This window comes from Oncorhynchus kisutch, linkage group LG10 (genome assembly GCF_002021735.2).
Source record: "Oncorhynchus kisutch isolate 150728-3 linkage group LG10, Okis_V2, whole genome shotgun sequence".
Lineage (NCBI taxonomy): Eukaryota > Metazoa > Chordata > Actinopteri > Salmoniformes > Salmonidae > Oncorhynchus > Oncorhynchus kisutch.
The window spans coordinates 57,420,643-57,439,218 of record NC_034183.2 but is presented as its reverse complement, the minus strand read 5'-3'; the positions used below and the strand labels follow the sequence as shown (position 1 = coordinate 57,439,218).

The window sequence follows — 18,576 nt, the reverse complement described above, 5'->3', positions numbered from 1 at the left end:
GGCTCTTTGCTGGCTATGGCAGAACACTGACATTCCTGTCTTGCAGGAAATCACGCACATAACGAGTAGTATGGCTGGTGGAATTGTCATGCTAGAGGGTCATGTCAGGATGAGCCTGCAGGAAGGGTACCACATGAGGGAGGAGGATGTCTTCCCTGTAACGCACAGCGTTGAGATTGCCTGCAATGACAACAAGCTCAGTCCGATGATGCTGTGACACACGGTCTCAGACCATGATGGACCCTCCACCTCCAAATCGATCCTGCTCCAGAGTACAGGCCTCGTGTAACGCTCATTCCTTCGACGAGAAACGCAAATCCGACCATCACCTCTGGTGAGACAAAAACGCAACTCGTCAGTGAAGAGCACTTTTTGCCAATCATGTCTGGTCCAGCGACTGTGGGTTTGTGCCCATAGGCGACGTTGCCGGTGATGTCTGGTGAGGACCTACCTTACAACAGGCCTACAAGCCCTCAGTCCAGCCTCTCTCAGCCTATTGCGGACAGTCTGAGCACTGATGGAGCGATTGCGCGTTTCTGGTGTAACTCGGGCAGTTGTTGTTGCCATCCTGTACCTGTCCCGCAGATGTGATGTTCAGATGTACCAATCCTGTGCAGGTGTTGTTACATGTGTTCTGCTCTGTCCGTCCTGTCTCCCTGTAGCGCTGTCTTAGGCGTCTCAAGGCGTCTATTGCCCTGGCCACATCTGCAGTCATCATCCCTCCTTGCAGCATGCCTAAGGCACGTTCATGCAGATGAGCAGGGACCCTGGGCATCTTTCTTTTGGTGTTTTTCAGAGTCAGTAGAAAGGCGTATTTAGTGTCCTAAGTTTTCATAACTGTGACCTTAATTTCCTACCGTCTGTAAGCTGTTAGTGTCTTAACGACCGTCCCACAGGTGCATGTTCATTAATTGTTTATGGTTCATTGAACAAGCATGGGAAACAGTGTTTAAACCCTTTACAATGAAGATCTGTGTAGTTATTTCGATTTTTACTAATTATCTTTGAAAGACACAGTCCTGAAAAAGGGCTGTTTCTTTTTTTGCTGAGTTTACATAGGCGTACAGAGGCCCATTATCAGCAAACATCCCTCCTCTGTTCCAATGGCACGTTGTGTTAGCTAATCAAAGTGCATCATTTTAAATGGTTAATTGATCATTAGAAAACCCTTATGCAATTATGTTAGCACAGCTGAAAACGGTTGTCCTGATTAAAGAAACAATACAACTGGCCTTCTTTAGACGAGTTGAGTATCTAGAGCATCAGCATTTATAGGTTAGATTATAGGCTCAAAATGGCCAGAAACAAATAACTTTATTCTGGAACTCGTCAGTCTATTCTTGTTCTGAGAAATTAAGGCTATTCCATGCGGGAAATTGCCAAGAACCTGAAAATCTCGTACAACGCTGTGTATTACCCCCTTCACAGAACAGCGCAAACTGACTCTAACCAGAATAGAGTGGGAGAACCTGGTGCACAACTGAGCAAGAGGACAAGTACATTAGAGTCTGGTTAGAGAAACAGATGCCTCACAAGTCCTCAACTGGCAGCTTCATTAAATAGTACCCGCAAAACACCAGTCTTAACGTCAACAGTGAAGACGCGACTCCGGGATGCTGGCCTTCTAGGCAGAGTTGCAACGAAAAAGCCATATCTTAGACTAGCCAAAAAATATATAAGATTAAGATGGGTAAAAGAACACAGACACTGGACAGAGGAAGATTGGAAAAAGGTGATGGACAGACACATCTAAGTTTGAGGTGTTCGGGTCACAAAGAAGAACATTTGTGAGATGCAGAAAAAATGAAAAGATTCTGGAGAAGAGCTTGACGCCATCTGTTAAGCATGGTGGTGGTCTGGAGGTGCCGCCCTGTGGATGGCGCTTATTTGGAGCCAATTTCCTCATACAACAGGACAATGACCCAAAGCACAGCTCCAAACTATGCAATAACTATTTAGGGAAGAAGCAGTCAGCTGGTATTTTGTCTATAAGGAGTGGCCAGCAGTCACCGGATCTCAACCCTATTGAGCTGTTGTGGGTGCAGCTTGGCCATACGGTACTGTAGGAAGTGCCCATCAAGCCAATTCAATTTGTTGGAGATGCTTCAGGAAGCATGGGGTGAAATCTCTTCAGATTACCTCAACAAATTGACAACTAGAAAGCCAAACGTCTGCAAGGCGGTAATTGCTGCAAATGGAGGATTCTTTGATGAAAGCCGTTTTGAAGGACACAATTATTATTTCAATTAAAAATAATTACTTATAACTTTGTCAACGTCTTGACTATTTTTCCTATTAAATTTGCAACTCATTTCATGTATGTTTTCTGGGAAAACAAAGAAATGCATAAGTGACCCCAAACTTTTGAACGGTAGTGTATTTCTTGAACTGCAATGTTGGAAGGGCTTGTAAGTAAGCATCTCACAATAAGGTCTACAACTGTTGTATTCGACGCAAATACGAATTGATTTGAGCTATCCCACAATCCTCCTGTAGTACAGCTGGTTCAAGGGGAGTGGCCAAAAGTGTCTTTCGGTGTTTTCGTCTTGTAGCTGACTTCTCTATCTGTGCGCTTCACGGGAATGCGTAGGAGTAGGGGAAACACGTTTTAGGAAATCATAAGAGTGGACTTCGGTTCAACCTGCATTGGATTTTCTAACTACACGTTTTAGTGACGCAACTAAATGGTAAGAAACCTGTAGTTTGACAAATGTGCAATACAATTTACAAATACCCGGGTTTATTCCAGCATTGGCGGATAAAGCATACTATATCAGGATTATAGGAAGTGGGCTTTATGCCTCTGGTTTACAATTGTTTACAGTACACAGTAGGCCACATTCTACCATCTCCGTGAGCAATCAGGTCGATGACGAAGTGATTAATGTATTGGTGAGAATATATATTTGAAAATGTAGGAACATTGGATAAATTAAATCCGGATTTTCGTGTCATGTTATCGTTAAATGTTCGTCTTTACTGATATTCATGTGCAATACCCGGAAGGCCTTACTAGAAAATATTGGATCATATCGCGATGGTAATAATGCTGAACAATTACATGGTAACAAATCTATTTGATCCAGATGTGATTACTTGCTACAATAAGGCTTACATTGTATTTGAGTATATTTTTGTCGTTGATATTAACAAAAACCCACGTATAAAGTATAAAACGCAAGTCCTTAATTGTTATCTGGATTTGTTACTATGTAATTGATTACAGGGAAATACTTTTCTCTTACTTCCTCCCTGTCACAGGTGTAGTGACTCAGCCTGGTCCATAATGTCTCGAAGTGGCCGCTCCAAGAGTACCAGGACAGGGTCATCCACAGGCCAGTGTGAGCCTCCTCAGGGACCAGGCGTCCATGTCTATCTGTTTTGGACCAAGGGAGGGGAGCGCTATCTGACCCACACAGAGGGTAAAGTGACAGCCGAGGAGCTTTCAATCTCTGCAGCACAGACTGTGGGTAAGAACAAGTGCCATTTATTGTTTTAATGAAACAGAAACAATATTTTGTTTGAGTATTGAGCAATAATTTAGGGCATTCAGGTTAGCTGTGTGGTGTTCTGTTGTTTGAGGACATTGGCAGCCTGGCACGTAAGGGTGTGTTTGAGTTGATGACTCCAGGCATCTGGGTTTTACAGTGCATTCGGAAAGTATTCAGACCCCTTCCCTATTTCCACATTTTGTTACGTTACAGCCTTATTCTAAAATGGATTAAATCGTTTATTTTCTTCATAAATCTACACACACTACCCCATAATGATTAAGCAAAAACAGGTTTTTAGAAATGCTTGTAAATGTATTTAAAAAAAAACTGAAATATCACATTTACATAAGTATTCAGACCCTTTACTCAGTACGGTGTTGAAGCACCTTTGGCAGCAATTACAGCCTCGGTCTTCTTGGGTATGATGCTACAAGCTTGGCACACCAGTATCAGGGGAGTTTATCCCATTCTTCTCTGTAGATCCTCTCAAGCTCTGTCAGGTTGGATGGGGAGCGTCACTCAACAGCTATTTTCAAGTCTCTCCAGAGATGTTCAATCGGGACATTCAGAGACTTGTTCTGAAGTTACTCTTGCGTTGTCTTGGCTGTGTGCTTAGTCGTTGTCCTGTTGGAAGGTGAACCTTCGCCCCAGTCTGAGGTCCTGAGTGCTCTGGAGCAGGTTTTCATCAATGTACTTTGCTCCGTTCATCTTTCCCTTGATCCTGACTAGTCTCCCAGTCCCTACTGCTGAAGAACATCCCTACAGCATAATGCTGCCACCACCATGCTTCACCGTAGGGAGGGTGCCAGGTTTCCTCCAAACGTGATGCTTGGCATTCAGGCCAAAGAGTTCAATCTTGGTTTCATCAGACCAGAGGATCTGGTTTCTCATTGTCTGAGAGTCTTTAGGTGTCTTTTGGCAAACTCCAAGCAGGATTTCATGTGCCTTCTACTGAGGAGTGGCTTCCATCTGGCCACTCTACCACAAAGGCCTGATTGATGGATTGCTGCAGAGATAGTTGTCCTTCTGGAAGTTTCTCCCATCTCCACAGAGGAACTCTAGAGCTCTGTCAGAGTGACCATCGGGTTCTTGGTCACCTCCCTGACCAATGCCCTACTCCCCCGATTGCTCAGTTTGGCTGGGCAGCCAGCTCTAGGAAGAGTCCTAGAGTCCTGTTTCCAAACTTCTTCCATTTAAGAATGATGGAGGCCACTGTGTTCTTGGGGACCTTCAAAGCTGCAGAAATGTTTTGGTACCCTTCCCCAGATCTGTGCCTCGACACAATCCTGTCTCAGAGCTCTATGTACAATTCCTTTGACCTCATGGCTTGGTTTTTTGCTCTGACGTGCACTGTCAACTGTGCGACCTTGTATAGGCAGGTGTGTGCATTTCCAAATCATGTCCAATCAATTGAATTTACCACAGGTGGACTCTAATCAAGTTGTATAAAATGTATCAAAGATGATCAATGGAAACAGGATGCACCTGAGCTCAATTTCGAGTCTCATAGCAAATGGTCTGAATTCTTATGTAAATAAGGTATTCGTTTTTTTTTTGTTTTTACATTTGCAAAAATGTTTAAAAAACTATTTTCACTTTGTCATTATGGGGTTTTGTGTGTAGATTGATGACATTTTTTAAATGTAATCCACTTTAGAATAAGGCTGTACCGTAACAAAATGTGGAAAAAGTGAAGGGGTCTGTGTACTTCCTCAATGAACTGTATGTCATTGAAAGGGTGTATCCAAGGTGTACTTAACCTATATATCTGTCCCGCTAGGTATCACTCCACTGTGCCATGTCCTGTTTTCCCTGTATGACCCTGAATCCCACTGCTGGTACAGTCCCAACCATTTCTTCAACCCAGAAGAGCAGACAAGCCTGACACTCCATTATCGCATGAGGTTAGTGTTTGTGTGTGTTTAAAAAAGGCCATCCCGTCCCCTCGTTTCTACCTAGATTTCCCTCACACTTCCCTTCATTTTCCCTTGAGTACCGTTAGTTTGGCTGTTCAGCCTACCTCAGTTAGCCCTGCCGTTCCCAACCAATCAGAGCTTTTGGAAAGGCGCAACTGGACACTGCACCCACTCAGGACAGAGTGTTATCTTTGTCCAAAGAAAGAAGACTCATTTCTGAGGTCAATTTTTTTTATTGTGGACAGCAACAAGAATACTTGAATGTGGTGCGTGCATCAAAATAATCACAAATCATTCGGAGTAACACGAGTACTATTCCACCAAGATTCACTCCCAGTCAAGATTCATGTTGTATGACCAGAAGTGTGTGAAGAGAGAGGAAAAGGAAATTAAAACCCTGAAAAGAGAAGCATCGTCATTGTTCTGACCGGACATCCTGTGGAGGGTCAGAACCCAGAGAAGCATCAGCATTCTGTGATGGATGTAGTCTATCACAGTGCCATCCGTTTTATCACCAAAGCCCCATATACTACCCACCACTGCAAACATGTATGCTCTATTTATTTATTTTACCTTTATTTTACCTTTATTTAACCAGGTAGGCAAGTTGAGAACAAGTTCTCATTTACAATTGCGACCTGGCCAAGATAAAGCAAAGCAGTTCGACAGATACAACGACACAGAGTTACACATGGAGTAAAACAAACATACAGTCAATAATACAGTATAAACAAGTCTATATACAATGTGAGCAAATGAGGTAAAGGCAAAAAAGGCCATGGTGGCAAAGTAAATACAATATAGCAAGTAAAACACTGGAATGGTAGTTTTGCAATGGAAGAATGTGCAAAGTAGAAATAAAAATAATGGGGTGCAAAGGAGCAAAATAAAAATTAAATACAGTTGGGAAAGAGGTAGTTGTTTGGGCTAAATTATAGGTGGGCTATGTACAGGTGCAGTAATCTGTGAGCTGCTCTGACAGTTGGTGCTTAAAGCTAGTGAGGGAGATAAGTGTTTCCAGTTTCAGAGATTTTTGTAGTTCGTTCCAGTCATTGGCAGCAGAGAACTGGAAGGAGAGGCGGCCAAAGAAAGAATTGGTTTTGGGGGTGACTAGAGAGATATACCTGCTGGAGCGTGTGCTACAGGTGGGAGATGCTATGGTGACCAGCGAGCTGAGATAAGGGGGGACTTTACCTAGCAGGGTCTTGTAGATGACATGGAGCCAGTGGGTTTGGCGACGAGTATGAAGCGAGGGCCAGCCAACGAGAGCGTACAGGTCGCAATGGTGGGTAGTATATGGGGCTTTGGTGATAAAGACGGATTGCACTGTGATAGACTGCATCCAATTTGTTGAGTAGGATATTGGAGGCTATTTTGTAAATGACATCGCCAAAGTCGAGGATTGGTAGGATGGTCAGTTTTACAAGGGTATGTTTGGCAGCATGAGTGAAGGATGCTTTGTTGCGAAATAGGAAGCCAATTCTAGATTTAACTTTGGATTGGAGATGTTTGATATGGGTCTGGAAGGAAAGTTTACAGTCTAACCAGACAACTAAGTATTTGTAGTTGTCCACGTATTCTAAGTCAGAGCCGTCGAGAGTAGTGATGTTGGACAGGCGGGTAGGTGCAGGTAGCGATCGGTTGAAGAGCATGCATTTAGTTTTACTTGTATTTAAGAGCAATTGGAGGCCACGGAAGGAGAGTTGTATGGCATTGAAGCTTGCCTGGAGGGTTGTTAACACAGTGTCCAAAGAAGGGCCGGAAGTATACAGAATGGTGTCGTCTGCGTAGAGGTGGATCAGGGACTCGCCAGCAGCAAGAGCGACCTCATTGATGTATACAGAGAAGAGAGTCGGTCCAAGAATTGAACCCTGTGGCACCCCCATAGAGACTGCCAGAGGTCCGGACAGCAGACCCTCCGATTTGACACACTGAACTCTATCAGAGAAGTAGTTGGTGAACCAGGCGAGGCAATCATTTGAGAAACCAAGGCTGTCGAGTCTGCCGATGAGGATGTGGTGATTGACAGAGTCGAAAGCCTTGGCCAGATCAATGAATACGGCTGCACAGTAATGTTTCTTATCGATGGCGGTTAAGATATCGTTTAGGACCTTGAGCGTGGCTGAGGTGCACCCATGACCAGCTCTGAAACCAGATTGCATAGCAGAGAAGGTATGGTGAGATTCGAAATGGTCGGTAATCTGTTTGTTGACTTGGCTTTCGAAGACCTTAGAAAGGCACGGTAGGATAGATATAGGTCTGTAGCAGTTTGGTTCAAGAGTGTCCCCCCCTTTGAAGAGGGGGATGACCGCAGCTGCTTTCCAATCTTTGGGAATCTCAGACGACACGAAAGAGAGGTTGAACAGGCTAGTAATAGGGGTGGCAACAATTTCAGCAGATAATTTTAGAAAGAAAGGGTCCAGATTGTCTAGCCCGGCTGATTTGTAGGGGCCAGATTTTGCAGCTCTTTCAGAACATCAGCTGAATGGATTTGGGAGAAGGAGAAATGGGGAAGGCTTGGGCGAGTTGCTGTTGGGGGTGCAGTGCTGTTGTCCGGGGTAGGAGTAGCCAGGTGGAAAGCATGGCCAGCCGTAGAAAAATGCTTATTGAAATTCTCAATTATGGTAGATTTATCAGTGACAGTGTTTCCTATCTTCAGTGCAGTGGGCAGCTGGGAGGAGGTGTTCTTATTCTCCATGGACTTTACAGTGTCCCAGAACTTTTTTGAGTTAGTGTTGCAGGAAGCAAATTTCTGCTTGAAAAAGCTAGCCTTGGCTTTTCTAACTGCCTGTGTATAATGGTTTCTAGCTTCCCTGAACAGCTGCATATCACGGGGGCTGTTCGATGCTAATGCAGAACGCCATAGGATGTTTTTGTGTTGGTTAAGGGCAGTCAGGTCTGGGGAGAACCAAGGGCTATATCTTTTCCTGGTTCTAAATTTCTTGAATGGGGCATGTTTATTTAAGATGGTTAGGAAGGCATTTAAAAAAAATATCCAGGCATCCTCTACTGACGGGAGGAGATCAATATCCTTCCAGGATACCCCGGCCAGGTCGATTAGAAAGGCCTGATCGCAGAAGTGTTTCAGGGAGCGTTTTACAGTGATGAGTGGAGGTCGTTTGACCGCTGACCCATTACGGATGCAGGCAATGAGGCAGTGATCGCTGAGATCTTGGTTGAAGACAGCAGAGGTGTATTTAGAGGGGAAGTTGGTTAGGATGATATCTATGAGGGTGCCCGTGTTTAAGGCTTTGGGGAGGTACCTGGTAGGTTCATTGATAATTTGTGTGAGATTGAGGGCATCAAGTTTAGATTGTAGGATGGCTGGGGTGTTAAGCATGTTCCAGTTTAGGTCGCCTAGCAGCACGAACTCTGAAGATAGATGGGGGGCAATCAGTTCACATATGGTGTCCAGAGCACAGCTGGGGGCAGAGGGTGGTCTATAGCAGGCGGCAACGGTGAGAGACTTGTTTTTAGAGAGGTGGATTTTTAAAAGTAGAAGTTCAAATTGTTTGGGTACAGACCTGGATAGTAGGACAGAACTCTGCAGGCTATCTTTGCAGTAGATTGCAACACCGCCCCCTTTGGCAGTTCTATCTTGTCTGAAAATGTTGTAGTTTGGAATAAAAATTTCTGCATTTTTGGTGGTCTTCCTAAGCCAGGATTCAGACACAGCTAGAACATCCGGGTTGGCAGAGTGTGCTAAAGCAGTGAATAGAACAAACTTAGGGAGGAGGCTTCTAATGTTAACATGCATGAAACCAAGGCTATTACGGTTACAGTAGTCGTCAAAAGAGAGCGCCTGGGGAATAGGAGTGGAGCTAGGCACTGCAGGGCCTGGATTCACCTCTACATCGCCAGAGGAACATAGGAGGAGTAGAATAAGGGTACGGCTAAAAGCTATGAGAATTGGTCGTCTAGAACGTCTGGAACATAGAGTAAAAGGAGGTTTCTGGGGGCGATAAAATAGCATCAAGGTATAATGTACAGACAAATGTATGGTAGGATGTGAATACAGTGAAGGTAAACCTATGTATTGAGTGATGAAGAGAGAGATATTGTCTCTAGAAACATCATTGAAACCAGGAGATGTCATTGCATGTGTGGGTGGTGGAACTAATAGGTTGGATAAGGTATAGTGAGTGATATGTATGCTCTCGTTGGCTGGCCCTCACTACATATCCATCGCCAAACCCACTGGCGCAAGGTCATCTATAAGTCTTTGCTAGGTAAAGCCCCGCCTTATCTCAGCTCACTGGTCACCATAGCAACACCCACCCGTAGCACGCACTCTAGCAGGTATATTTTACTGGTCATCCCCAAAGCCAACACTTACTTTGGCCGCCTTTCCTTCCAGTTCCCTGCTGCCAATGACTGGAACAAATTGCAAAAATCTCTGAAGCTGGAGTCTTATATCTCCCTCTCTAACTTTAAGCATCAGCTTACTGATCACTGCACCTGTACACAGCCAATCTGTAAATAGCACACCCGACTACCTCAAAATTGTTCTGACCAGACATCTTGTGGAGGGTCAGAACCCAGAAAAGCATCAGCATTGTTCTGAGTGGACATCCTGTGGAGCATCAGAACCCAGAGAAGCATCAGCATTGTTCTGAGGGGACATCCTGTGGAGCATCAGAACCCAGAGAAGCATCAGCATTGTTCTGAGCGGACATCCTGTGGAGCATCAGAACCCAGAGAAGCATCAACATTGTTCTGAGTGGACATCCTGTGGAGCATCAAAACCCAGAGAAGCATCAGCATTGTTCTGCGCGGACACCCTGTGGAAGGTCAGAACCCAAATCCCAGTCAGCATAATTGTGCTAGCAGGTGAGGGCATTCACAGCTGACCGCTCAGAAGGGCGAGGGCATACCAGCCAACTGTTTTTATAGTGTGTGTCAAATCAAATTTTATTTGTCACATACACATGGTTAGCAGATGTTAATGCGAGTGTAGCGAAATGCTTCTAGTTCCGACAGTGCAGTAAAAACCAACGAGTAATCTAACCTAACACAGTGTGTGTGTGTGTGAGAGAGACTATGCACTGTATGATTTTATGTACAGGCATATTTATATAGGGAATTTTCTCTTTCGGTTCCCAGGTTTTACTTTCGGAATTGGCATGGGTTGTGTGAGAAGGAGCCGTCAGTGTCGCGATATGCCCCACGGTCAGGGACAGAGCACGGGGGCTCACCTCTACTAGAAATGACCTCCCTGGAATACCTCTTCTGCCAGGTGAGTTTCAGAAAGAGGCGTGTTTTATCCAAAATGTGTTTGTATTCATATATTCCTGTGGAAGTGTGCATTAACATAATATTCCTGTGTCACACGGACGTTTTCATATTGTGAAAAAACTCATTTCCCTTTTGTTTCTCTTAGGCAAAGTTTGATTTTGTGAATGATGTCACGCCGATGGAGGATGCTCAAGGAAAAGAAGAGTTGAGTCGCTTTAAGAATGAGAGTCTGGGGATGGCTGTGCTGCATCTCTCTCACCAGGCCCTGTGCTCAGGCTGCACGCTACAGGAAGTGGCCAAGTCTGTCAGGTAAGCCATGAGTCAGAGGGGATGGGTGCATTGTTTAGGAAGGGCTTTGACAAAGTTTGTTGAAAAATGGCACCTTATTCACTATCAAAACTAGTGCATTATAGAGGGAAACTAGTGCATTATATAGGGAAACTAGTGCATTATAGAGGGAAACTAGTGCATTATAGAGGGAAACTAGTGCATTATAGAGGGAAACTAGTGCATTATAGAGAGAAACTAGTGCCTTTACAAATGCAGCCGTAATGTTTTGATTGACTTCCATATTCCCCTTGCCATACTGTAGCTTCCTGCGCTGCATTCCGAGATCCTTCTCCAAACACATAGCGAGGGACAACTTCCTGACCAAGATCCGTATCCGGCGTGTGTTTGCTGACTTCGTGAGGACCTTCCAGGAGCACACTGTGGACTTAGGACGCCTGGGCTCCCAGGAGGTCATGTATAAATACCTGTCTACTCTGGAGCACCTAGCCCCCTGCTTCGGTACCGAGACCTTCCTCGCGGCCCAACTGGAGCTGAGGAACGACGGGGGCGACGGGAGCGGCTCCTACCTCAACACCAGCCACGCCCACGGGGCCTCTGACCCTGAGAACTTTGGCCCTCAGGTCATGCATGAGGTCATGGTGTCTGGTACCAAGGGGATTCAGTGGAGGAAGATCACAGTGCAGAAGGTATTTCTGTCTGTCTCATTGGATGTCTATCAAGCTCTTTGACTGCTAGTTAGAACTGTGAGTTGCCTTTGTGTGTTTCTCGTAGTGTGCCTTCTGTGGGATGCTCTGTAAGTTGTGTCTATCCATTCTAGGCCCAGGCCAACAGTTACTTTGGGAACGATTACTTAGGGAATCGGAAAACTGTGAAGCAATCGCCCCTCCAGCAAGAACCTAAATCCTCTGACACATGGACGTCTTTCTGCGACTTCCCGGAAATCTCCCACATCACCATCACTGGAGCCAACGTCAGCATCATTAAACAGGACAACTTCTCTATGGTTCGAGCACCTGCCTCTTAACTGCTTTCTGTTGGGCCCCAAACCTATCTTGAGATACACACACGTAGCTCCATGTTTTGTGCAAATCCCCCATTGACAACATTGCATGATTTATGCAAAAACCTAAGTCAAGTGTGCAGATCTCAAGTTAAGTTTGTGTGTGAAGTTGCATCTTACTATATGATGTATGTCTGTATGGAAGCGGAGTATCTGACTGAAATGTGTGATGTTGTCTGAGGATGATATGTTTATATGTGTGCAGGAGGTTCAAATGAATTCAAGCCTTGAGGCTCTGTCTTTCGTCTCCCTGCTGGATGGGTACTTCCGGCTTACTGCAGACGCACACCACTACCTGTGTCACGAGGTGGCTCCGCCCAGAGTAGTGCTCAGTGCCACCAATGGTCTCCATGGACCAATGAAGTGAGTAACACACACACACACACACACACACACACACACTGCCCTGGCTCCCACTACAATTCTGACTGTCTTTTTCAGTGATGACTTTGTGCTGCAGAGACTGAGGAAGGAAGCAGTTGAAGAGGGAGCCTTTCTTGTGCGCTGGAGCGTCCTCGACTACCACCGCATCATATTAGCTGTTCTAAACAAGAGTCAGGTAAACGTGCCTCCGCACCAAGCCCTGAAGGACGAGGAACATGGAAAATGTAGAGTCAGAAAATATGAAAAGCAATATAATGTCATTAGAAGTTATATATTTGGATGCATGTGTGTGTCTTTGCTGGCTTCCTATAGAATGGACAAGCTGCAATTCACAAGCAGTTCAGGATCCTGCATAGTGGTTCAGTGTTTTCTCTGGAAGGCTGGAACCGGGAGTTCTCCAGTGTCAAGGAGCTCACCGACAGCCTAAAGACCTTTGTGCTCAAGTCTGGCACTGACAATTTCACTGTGAAGAAATGCTGCCTACCCCGACCTGCAGGTTAGTTTGTGTGTGATGTGTTTTTTATAGATGTGCATTGGTGTTCTGCCCCTAACATACCACAGCTCAACATATGTATAGAGATGTTATTCTGTAAGGATGTGTTGTGTGTCCATGTTTTCCTATACTGTATTTAAATGAGTGTTTGTGTGCTGCAGAACTGTCCAACCTCTTGGTGATGAGGCAGGGTGCGGACCAGTGTGTTCAGCCTAACTCTGTGGCCCTCTGTCTGACTCAGCTGAGGTTCCATCAGATCAAAGACAAGGAGATCACCCAGGTGAGAGAGAGGGCATTCTTGCTGCACCCTCGACAACTACTGTGATTATTATTATTTGACCATGCTGGTCATTTATGAACATTTGAACATCTTGGCCATGTTCTGTTATAATCTCCACCCGGCACAGCCAGAAGAGGACTGGCCACCCCTCATAGCCTGGTTCCTCTCTAGGTTTCTTCCTAGGTGTTGGCCTTTGCAGGGAGTTTTTCCTAGCCACCGTGCTTCTACACCTGCATTGCTTGCTGTTTGGGGTTTCAGGCTGGGTTTCTGTACATCACTTTGAGATATCAGCTGATGTACGAAGGGCTAAATAAATACATTTGATTTGATTCTCTTCTATATATCTCTCTGTCAGCGCCCTTCTTTGTGTATGTTTCACCTGGGTTATATTCAGTAGGGCACACCTTTGCAACAGTACCTCCCAGTTTCACTAAATTCCAATACATTTTTCCCTACTGAACACTGATGCTCTTCTCTATCTTTGTCCGGTTTGTACCCAGTACTTCTAAAATGGCTGTATGTCTGGTTGTCCCTGTGCTTAGGAGCAGCATCTGGGCCGTGGGACCAGGACCAACATCTACTCTGGCAGTCTGTTGGTGTGGGGCGGAGCAGAGGAGGAGGATGAGGAGGACAAGTGGAACAACAATCTTACTGATCGCAAAGAGATCCGAGTGGTTCTTAAGATCTTGGACCAGAGCCACAAGGACATAGCGTTAGTGAGTTACCATTAATGTATCATTATCCTCTCATTACCTTACCTGTGACCTGAAGACTAGCTCGGTGTGATAATGCCTGGACTTTAGCTCTGTGCGATAACACCATCCCAGGTTCCAACCCAGTTTGCCTCAATCACACAACGGTTACCTTGTTGGTTCGAAGCTACCGTTTTCACGGTAGACTCTGTTAAATGTGAACCTTTGTTTACAATGTCCTGATAATCCTTCCTCTTTCCTGTCCTCTCGTAGGCGTTCTTTGAAACAGCCAGTCTGATGAGCCAAGTATCTCACAGTCACCTGGTCTTTGTACACGGAGTGTCTGTCAAAGGATCTGAGAGTAAGTCACCATGGCACTACTCAACCTCACTTCCTCATTCAGCTGTGCAACTTTCTTCTTCAGCACTGACACTTCCCTCTCAGAAGGTTAATTGTATTGGTTGTTTGAATTACTAGGCAACAGGACTGGTGTACAGTACAACCACAAGCCTGACTCTCAGCCAAACCGTAGCCTTTAAATTAGACTCAATACAGTGACGTGTCGGTCATCTCTAACAGTAAGTTGTGTAATCCTAGATAATAATCCTTGTCTTTGACCTGTCTGCAGACATCATGGTGGAGGAGTTTGTGGAGTTTGGGCCTCTGGATGTGTTCCTGCGAAGGGAAAGGGCGCTGGTCACCCCTCAGTGGAAATTTACTGTAGCCAAACAGCTGGCCAGTGCCCTGAGCTACCTCGTAAGTCAGTCTGATACCCTCACATCACAACAAACTAAGATTACTCCTCACTCATTGTATGAAACAATGATCTTTTAGGATGTTGATCTCCTGTCCTCTGTGATAGTCCCGTTTCAAACTCTAAACCCTTGTGTCCATAGTTAATGTATTGCCAACCCTCATCTCCCACTATTGAGTGTCCTGAATGTACTTTGTTGTTACCTCTACCACCTGGCTACTGCAGGAGACTAAACAACTGGTACATGGTAATGTCTGTGCTAAAAACATTCTGGTGGCTCGCCGTGGTCTGGAGGAGGGCACCTTTCCCTTTGTCAAGCTGAGCGATCCAGGCATTGCCCTCAACGTGCTGTCCAGAGAAGGTTAGTTCCTACTTGAACAATAAAACAGTTAGTTCCTACCAGACCACTTCCATGTTGGGCAACACCCACTACATGAGAAATAGAATCTCTCCACAGTGAGTTATTTTGTCAACCCTCAATTTCCGTCTCTGGTGGTTTTTCTTGGTCTTCATTCTTTTAGATCAGATTGAGTCACAAGAAGCTCTGTGCAAACCACTTCCTGGTTGCTGTGAGGCCCACTTCCTGGTTGTCTTGCACTTTCTATCATATTGACACTTAGCAGGAAGGCTTTAGAGGTTATTTAGTTTGTGTTGTGAGACCATGTGATTCATGAACCTACTGAATGTAGTGGTATTATATAGCCTGGTCTGACTTAGACTGTCTCAATGCCCTACAGAGCGTGTCGAGCGAATCCCATGGATCGCCCCGGAGTGTGTGCCAAGCAGTGCCCCATTCGGCAGTGCTGCCGACCAGTGGAGCTTTGGAGCCACACTGCTGGAGATCTGCAACAATGGAGATTTGCCCATGAGTGGCAGCACGCTCACTGAGGTACCTACAGTCCTATCGTCACTGCCCTTCAATTCTCCTCCCTCTAATCATAACTCATTATCTGCCATCCTCTTACCATGCCTGTGATTCATACTGACCCCTGCCAACAGAAAGAGCGTTTCTACGAGACGCGGAGTCGCCTCACCGAGCCCTCGTCGCAGGAACTGGCCAGCTTCATTAGCATGTGTTTGACCTACGAACCCCGGGAGAGGCCGTCCTTCCGCACTGTGCTTCGAGAGCTCACTGAACTACAGATCAAGAGTATGTCCTCTCCTTTTATTATTTGAATCAGTCTGTTTCTCTCCGTTTCCTCTTCTAGCATTTAGATTGACCACATTTTCGTGATTGATTAGTGTTGCTTTAATGTTGCTCTCCTGGTTTCTGATCAGATCCTGACATATCCCCTCTGGAGTCTCTCCCGGACGCTGACCCCAACGTTTTCCTCAAACGCTACTTGAAAAAGATCCGGGACTTAGGAGAGGTGAGTTAATTTCTCCGCAGGACAACATGACTCTTATAAACCCCTCTGTGCTCTTCATCTTCTGTTGTGCTTTGTGATCTACTGGCGTTATGTAAAACATTATTCCCTGGCCTCCCTCTAACTGAGAGAATGCTTTGTGCTCTCTCCCTTTGTTTCCAGGGTCACTTTGGGAAGGTGATTCTCTATGTGTATGACCCAGCCAACGACGGGACAGGGGACTATGTAGCAGTGAAGGCCCTGAAGCATGAGGGAGGCAGTCATCTCCGTGAAGGCTGGATGAAGGAGATTGAGATCCTTAAGTCTCTTTACCACAGCAACATAGTCAAGTACAAGGGCTGCTGCTCTGAGCTGGGTGAGTGGCATGTGATCCAGTCAAGCTCACCTGTCTGGCATCCACCTGCTGTATATGACTGGCAGTCTCATTTTCATACAATGCTTGTTTATTACATTTCTTGCTTGGCTCCTTCCTACAGGTGACATGTTCATGTGTGGGGGGTTTCCAGCATCTGTTCACATTTTACATGTGTAGGGTAGCGTCTGTATGTATGAGTGACTGCTGTAAATGCCTGTTTCGTTGTCTCCACAGGAGGGCAGACGGTGCAGCTGATTATGGAGTTCCTACCTCTGGGCAGCCTCAGAGAGTACCTAGCCAAACACCGCCTGGGCGTGGCTCACAGCCTCCTCTTTGCACAGCAGATCTGCCAGGTGAGACAAGAGCACTGCACGGGGGGGGGGGGGGGCTGGTAATATAAAGATATATGTAATCTAGATTCCTTCTAGGGTTCTGTTTAGTTCTGTAGCAGGTACACTGTTTGGGTTCAAGTTGAAGATTTGCTATCCAATATTGGAGTATTGTTTTATACAACAATAGATTAAAGTACTCTATTTTCTTCTCTAACTGCTACTCTTTCACCTTGGTCTCCCTCATCTCTCCTCCTGCTCCTTCTGCTTTTTTTCCTTTTAAGGGGATGGATTACCTGCACTCGAAGCGATACATCCACCGGGACTTGGCTGCCCGGAACGTACTGGTGGAGAATGAGCATCTGGTGAAGATCGGGGACTTTGGCCTTACCAAATACATCCCAGAGGGAGATGTTTACTACCGCGTGCATGAGGATGGAGACAGTCCTGTGTTCTGGTGAGTCCTGGAGCCATTGAGCAATTACTTCCCTTCTGGGCTGCTAATTTAGAGACCTTTTAATGCACACATCTGGAATCTTACGGTAACCTTTGACTTTATTTGACAGGTATGCAATTGAGTGTCTGAAGGAGAGCAAGTTTTCCTTCTCTTCAGACATTTGGTCCTTTGGCGTGACGCTCTATGAGGTCCTGACCCACTGTGAATATCGTCAGAGCCCTCCAGTGGTACGAAACGACACCCTCTGTCTCCGTCTAAATCCGCATGATCCATTTAACCAAGGCCACCAACCCTTTACATAATTGTGATGCAGTCTGTGTGCGGTTTGCTGAGTGTATTAATTGTGACGTGTGCATTTTGTATGTGTTTTTTTTTTATAGAAGTTCTTTCAGATGATGGGTATAGTGAAGGGTCAGATGACGGTGATGGTGCTGATCAAGCTGCTGGAGAAACACAATAGGTTGCCCTGCCCCCGAGACTGTCCTAGCGAGGTAAAGCATACAGCTAAACACTCTCACACAGTCTTCATTATTTCTGTAAGCCAGATGCACCTAGGGAAACAAACCTGTCTTTGTTTTGAACAGGTCCGCATGTTGATGCAGCATTGTTGGGACTTTGACCCCGCGAGACGGCCATCTTTCAAATCCCTCATTGAGTCCATCGAAGCGATTCGCAAGACATACGAACGGCAACCCAATGTGCGGCTGGCCCAAATTAGCCAATGAGAACCTTACTTTTTCACAGGCCAGCTGGCCTTACTCCTGTATTCCTCAGCACTTTGCTACATACGTCTACTCTAGAGTCTACACCACACCCTGCACCACAGTGCCCTCTGTCTGTTCTGAAGGAGTAGACGGCTCTTTGTATTAATAAATAGGAACTCTGACTAAAAACCTTTCTCATCCATTCATTCATATAGATGAGCCCTTAGTGATGGCACTTGTTTTATTTTGATGTGACAGATACAATTTTTTTAGGTGTGAAATTCCCTGAATGGCAGCTATAGTGCTGTCTCGGGAGGAGGACCGGGTCCATGTTCCATGACTGATCCAATTAGTTTCTACATTTTAGCCCGAGTTGGAGGATCCCATTCATATGAAATATTTACTATCCAGAAGAGGAGAGGAGCTGTCGTTCCACATGATTTGTCACTCATATTAATCATGTGAACATTATAACACTTCAATTGAGGCATGTATATTACCAACCGTTTCTCTTTATTTCTGTATTGGTGTAAATATAAAACATTTACTGATTTTATTGTATCATATCATGTTTTTCCCTATGTTTGTATGTATTAAATGTTTGAGCGGGCGAATGTTGAAAATGAAGCATTTGTATCCCTTGACGGTGTTTAATAAATTTGACCAAAGCCCCAAAAAATACAGGTTGTGAATTGTTAGTTCATCATTTGTAACACTTTCACCGAATGTAAATGATCAATTGTGTATTTATTTAAAAAAATTGAG

The 18,576-nt window shown here is 45.2% G+C and overlaps 1 protein-coding gene across 1 annotated transcript; it reads left to right on the top strand.

Moving 5' to 3' along the window:
• The first annotated feature begins 2,530 nt into the window (after positions 1-2,530).
• LOC109888159 (non-receptor tyrosine-protein kinase TYK2) lies at positions 2,531-18,492 on the top strand. Its single transcript, XM_031834180.1, has 24 exons — positions 2,531-2,687; positions 3,262-3,470; positions 5,275-5,398; positions 10,514-10,646; positions 10,791-10,954; positions 11,238-11,622; positions 11,754-11,939; positions 12,202-12,359; positions 12,438-12,555; positions 12,693-12,876; positions 13,035-13,153; positions 13,696-13,869; positions 14,119-14,206; positions 14,474-14,601; positions 14,825-14,960; positions 15,337-15,488; positions 15,599-15,749; positions 15,878-15,969; positions 16,129-16,321; positions 16,556-16,674; positions 16,935-17,107; positions 17,217-17,334; positions 17,488-17,598; positions 17,692-18,492. The coding sequence occupies exons 2-24, from the start codon at positions 3,287-3,289 to the stop codon at positions 17,830-17,832; spliced, it is 3,531 nt and encodes a 1,176-aa protein (XP_031690040.1). The 5' UTR covers positions 2,531-2,687; positions 3,262-3,286; the 3' UTR covers positions 17,833-18,492.
• Positions 18,493-18,576: the final 84 nt, after the last annotated feature.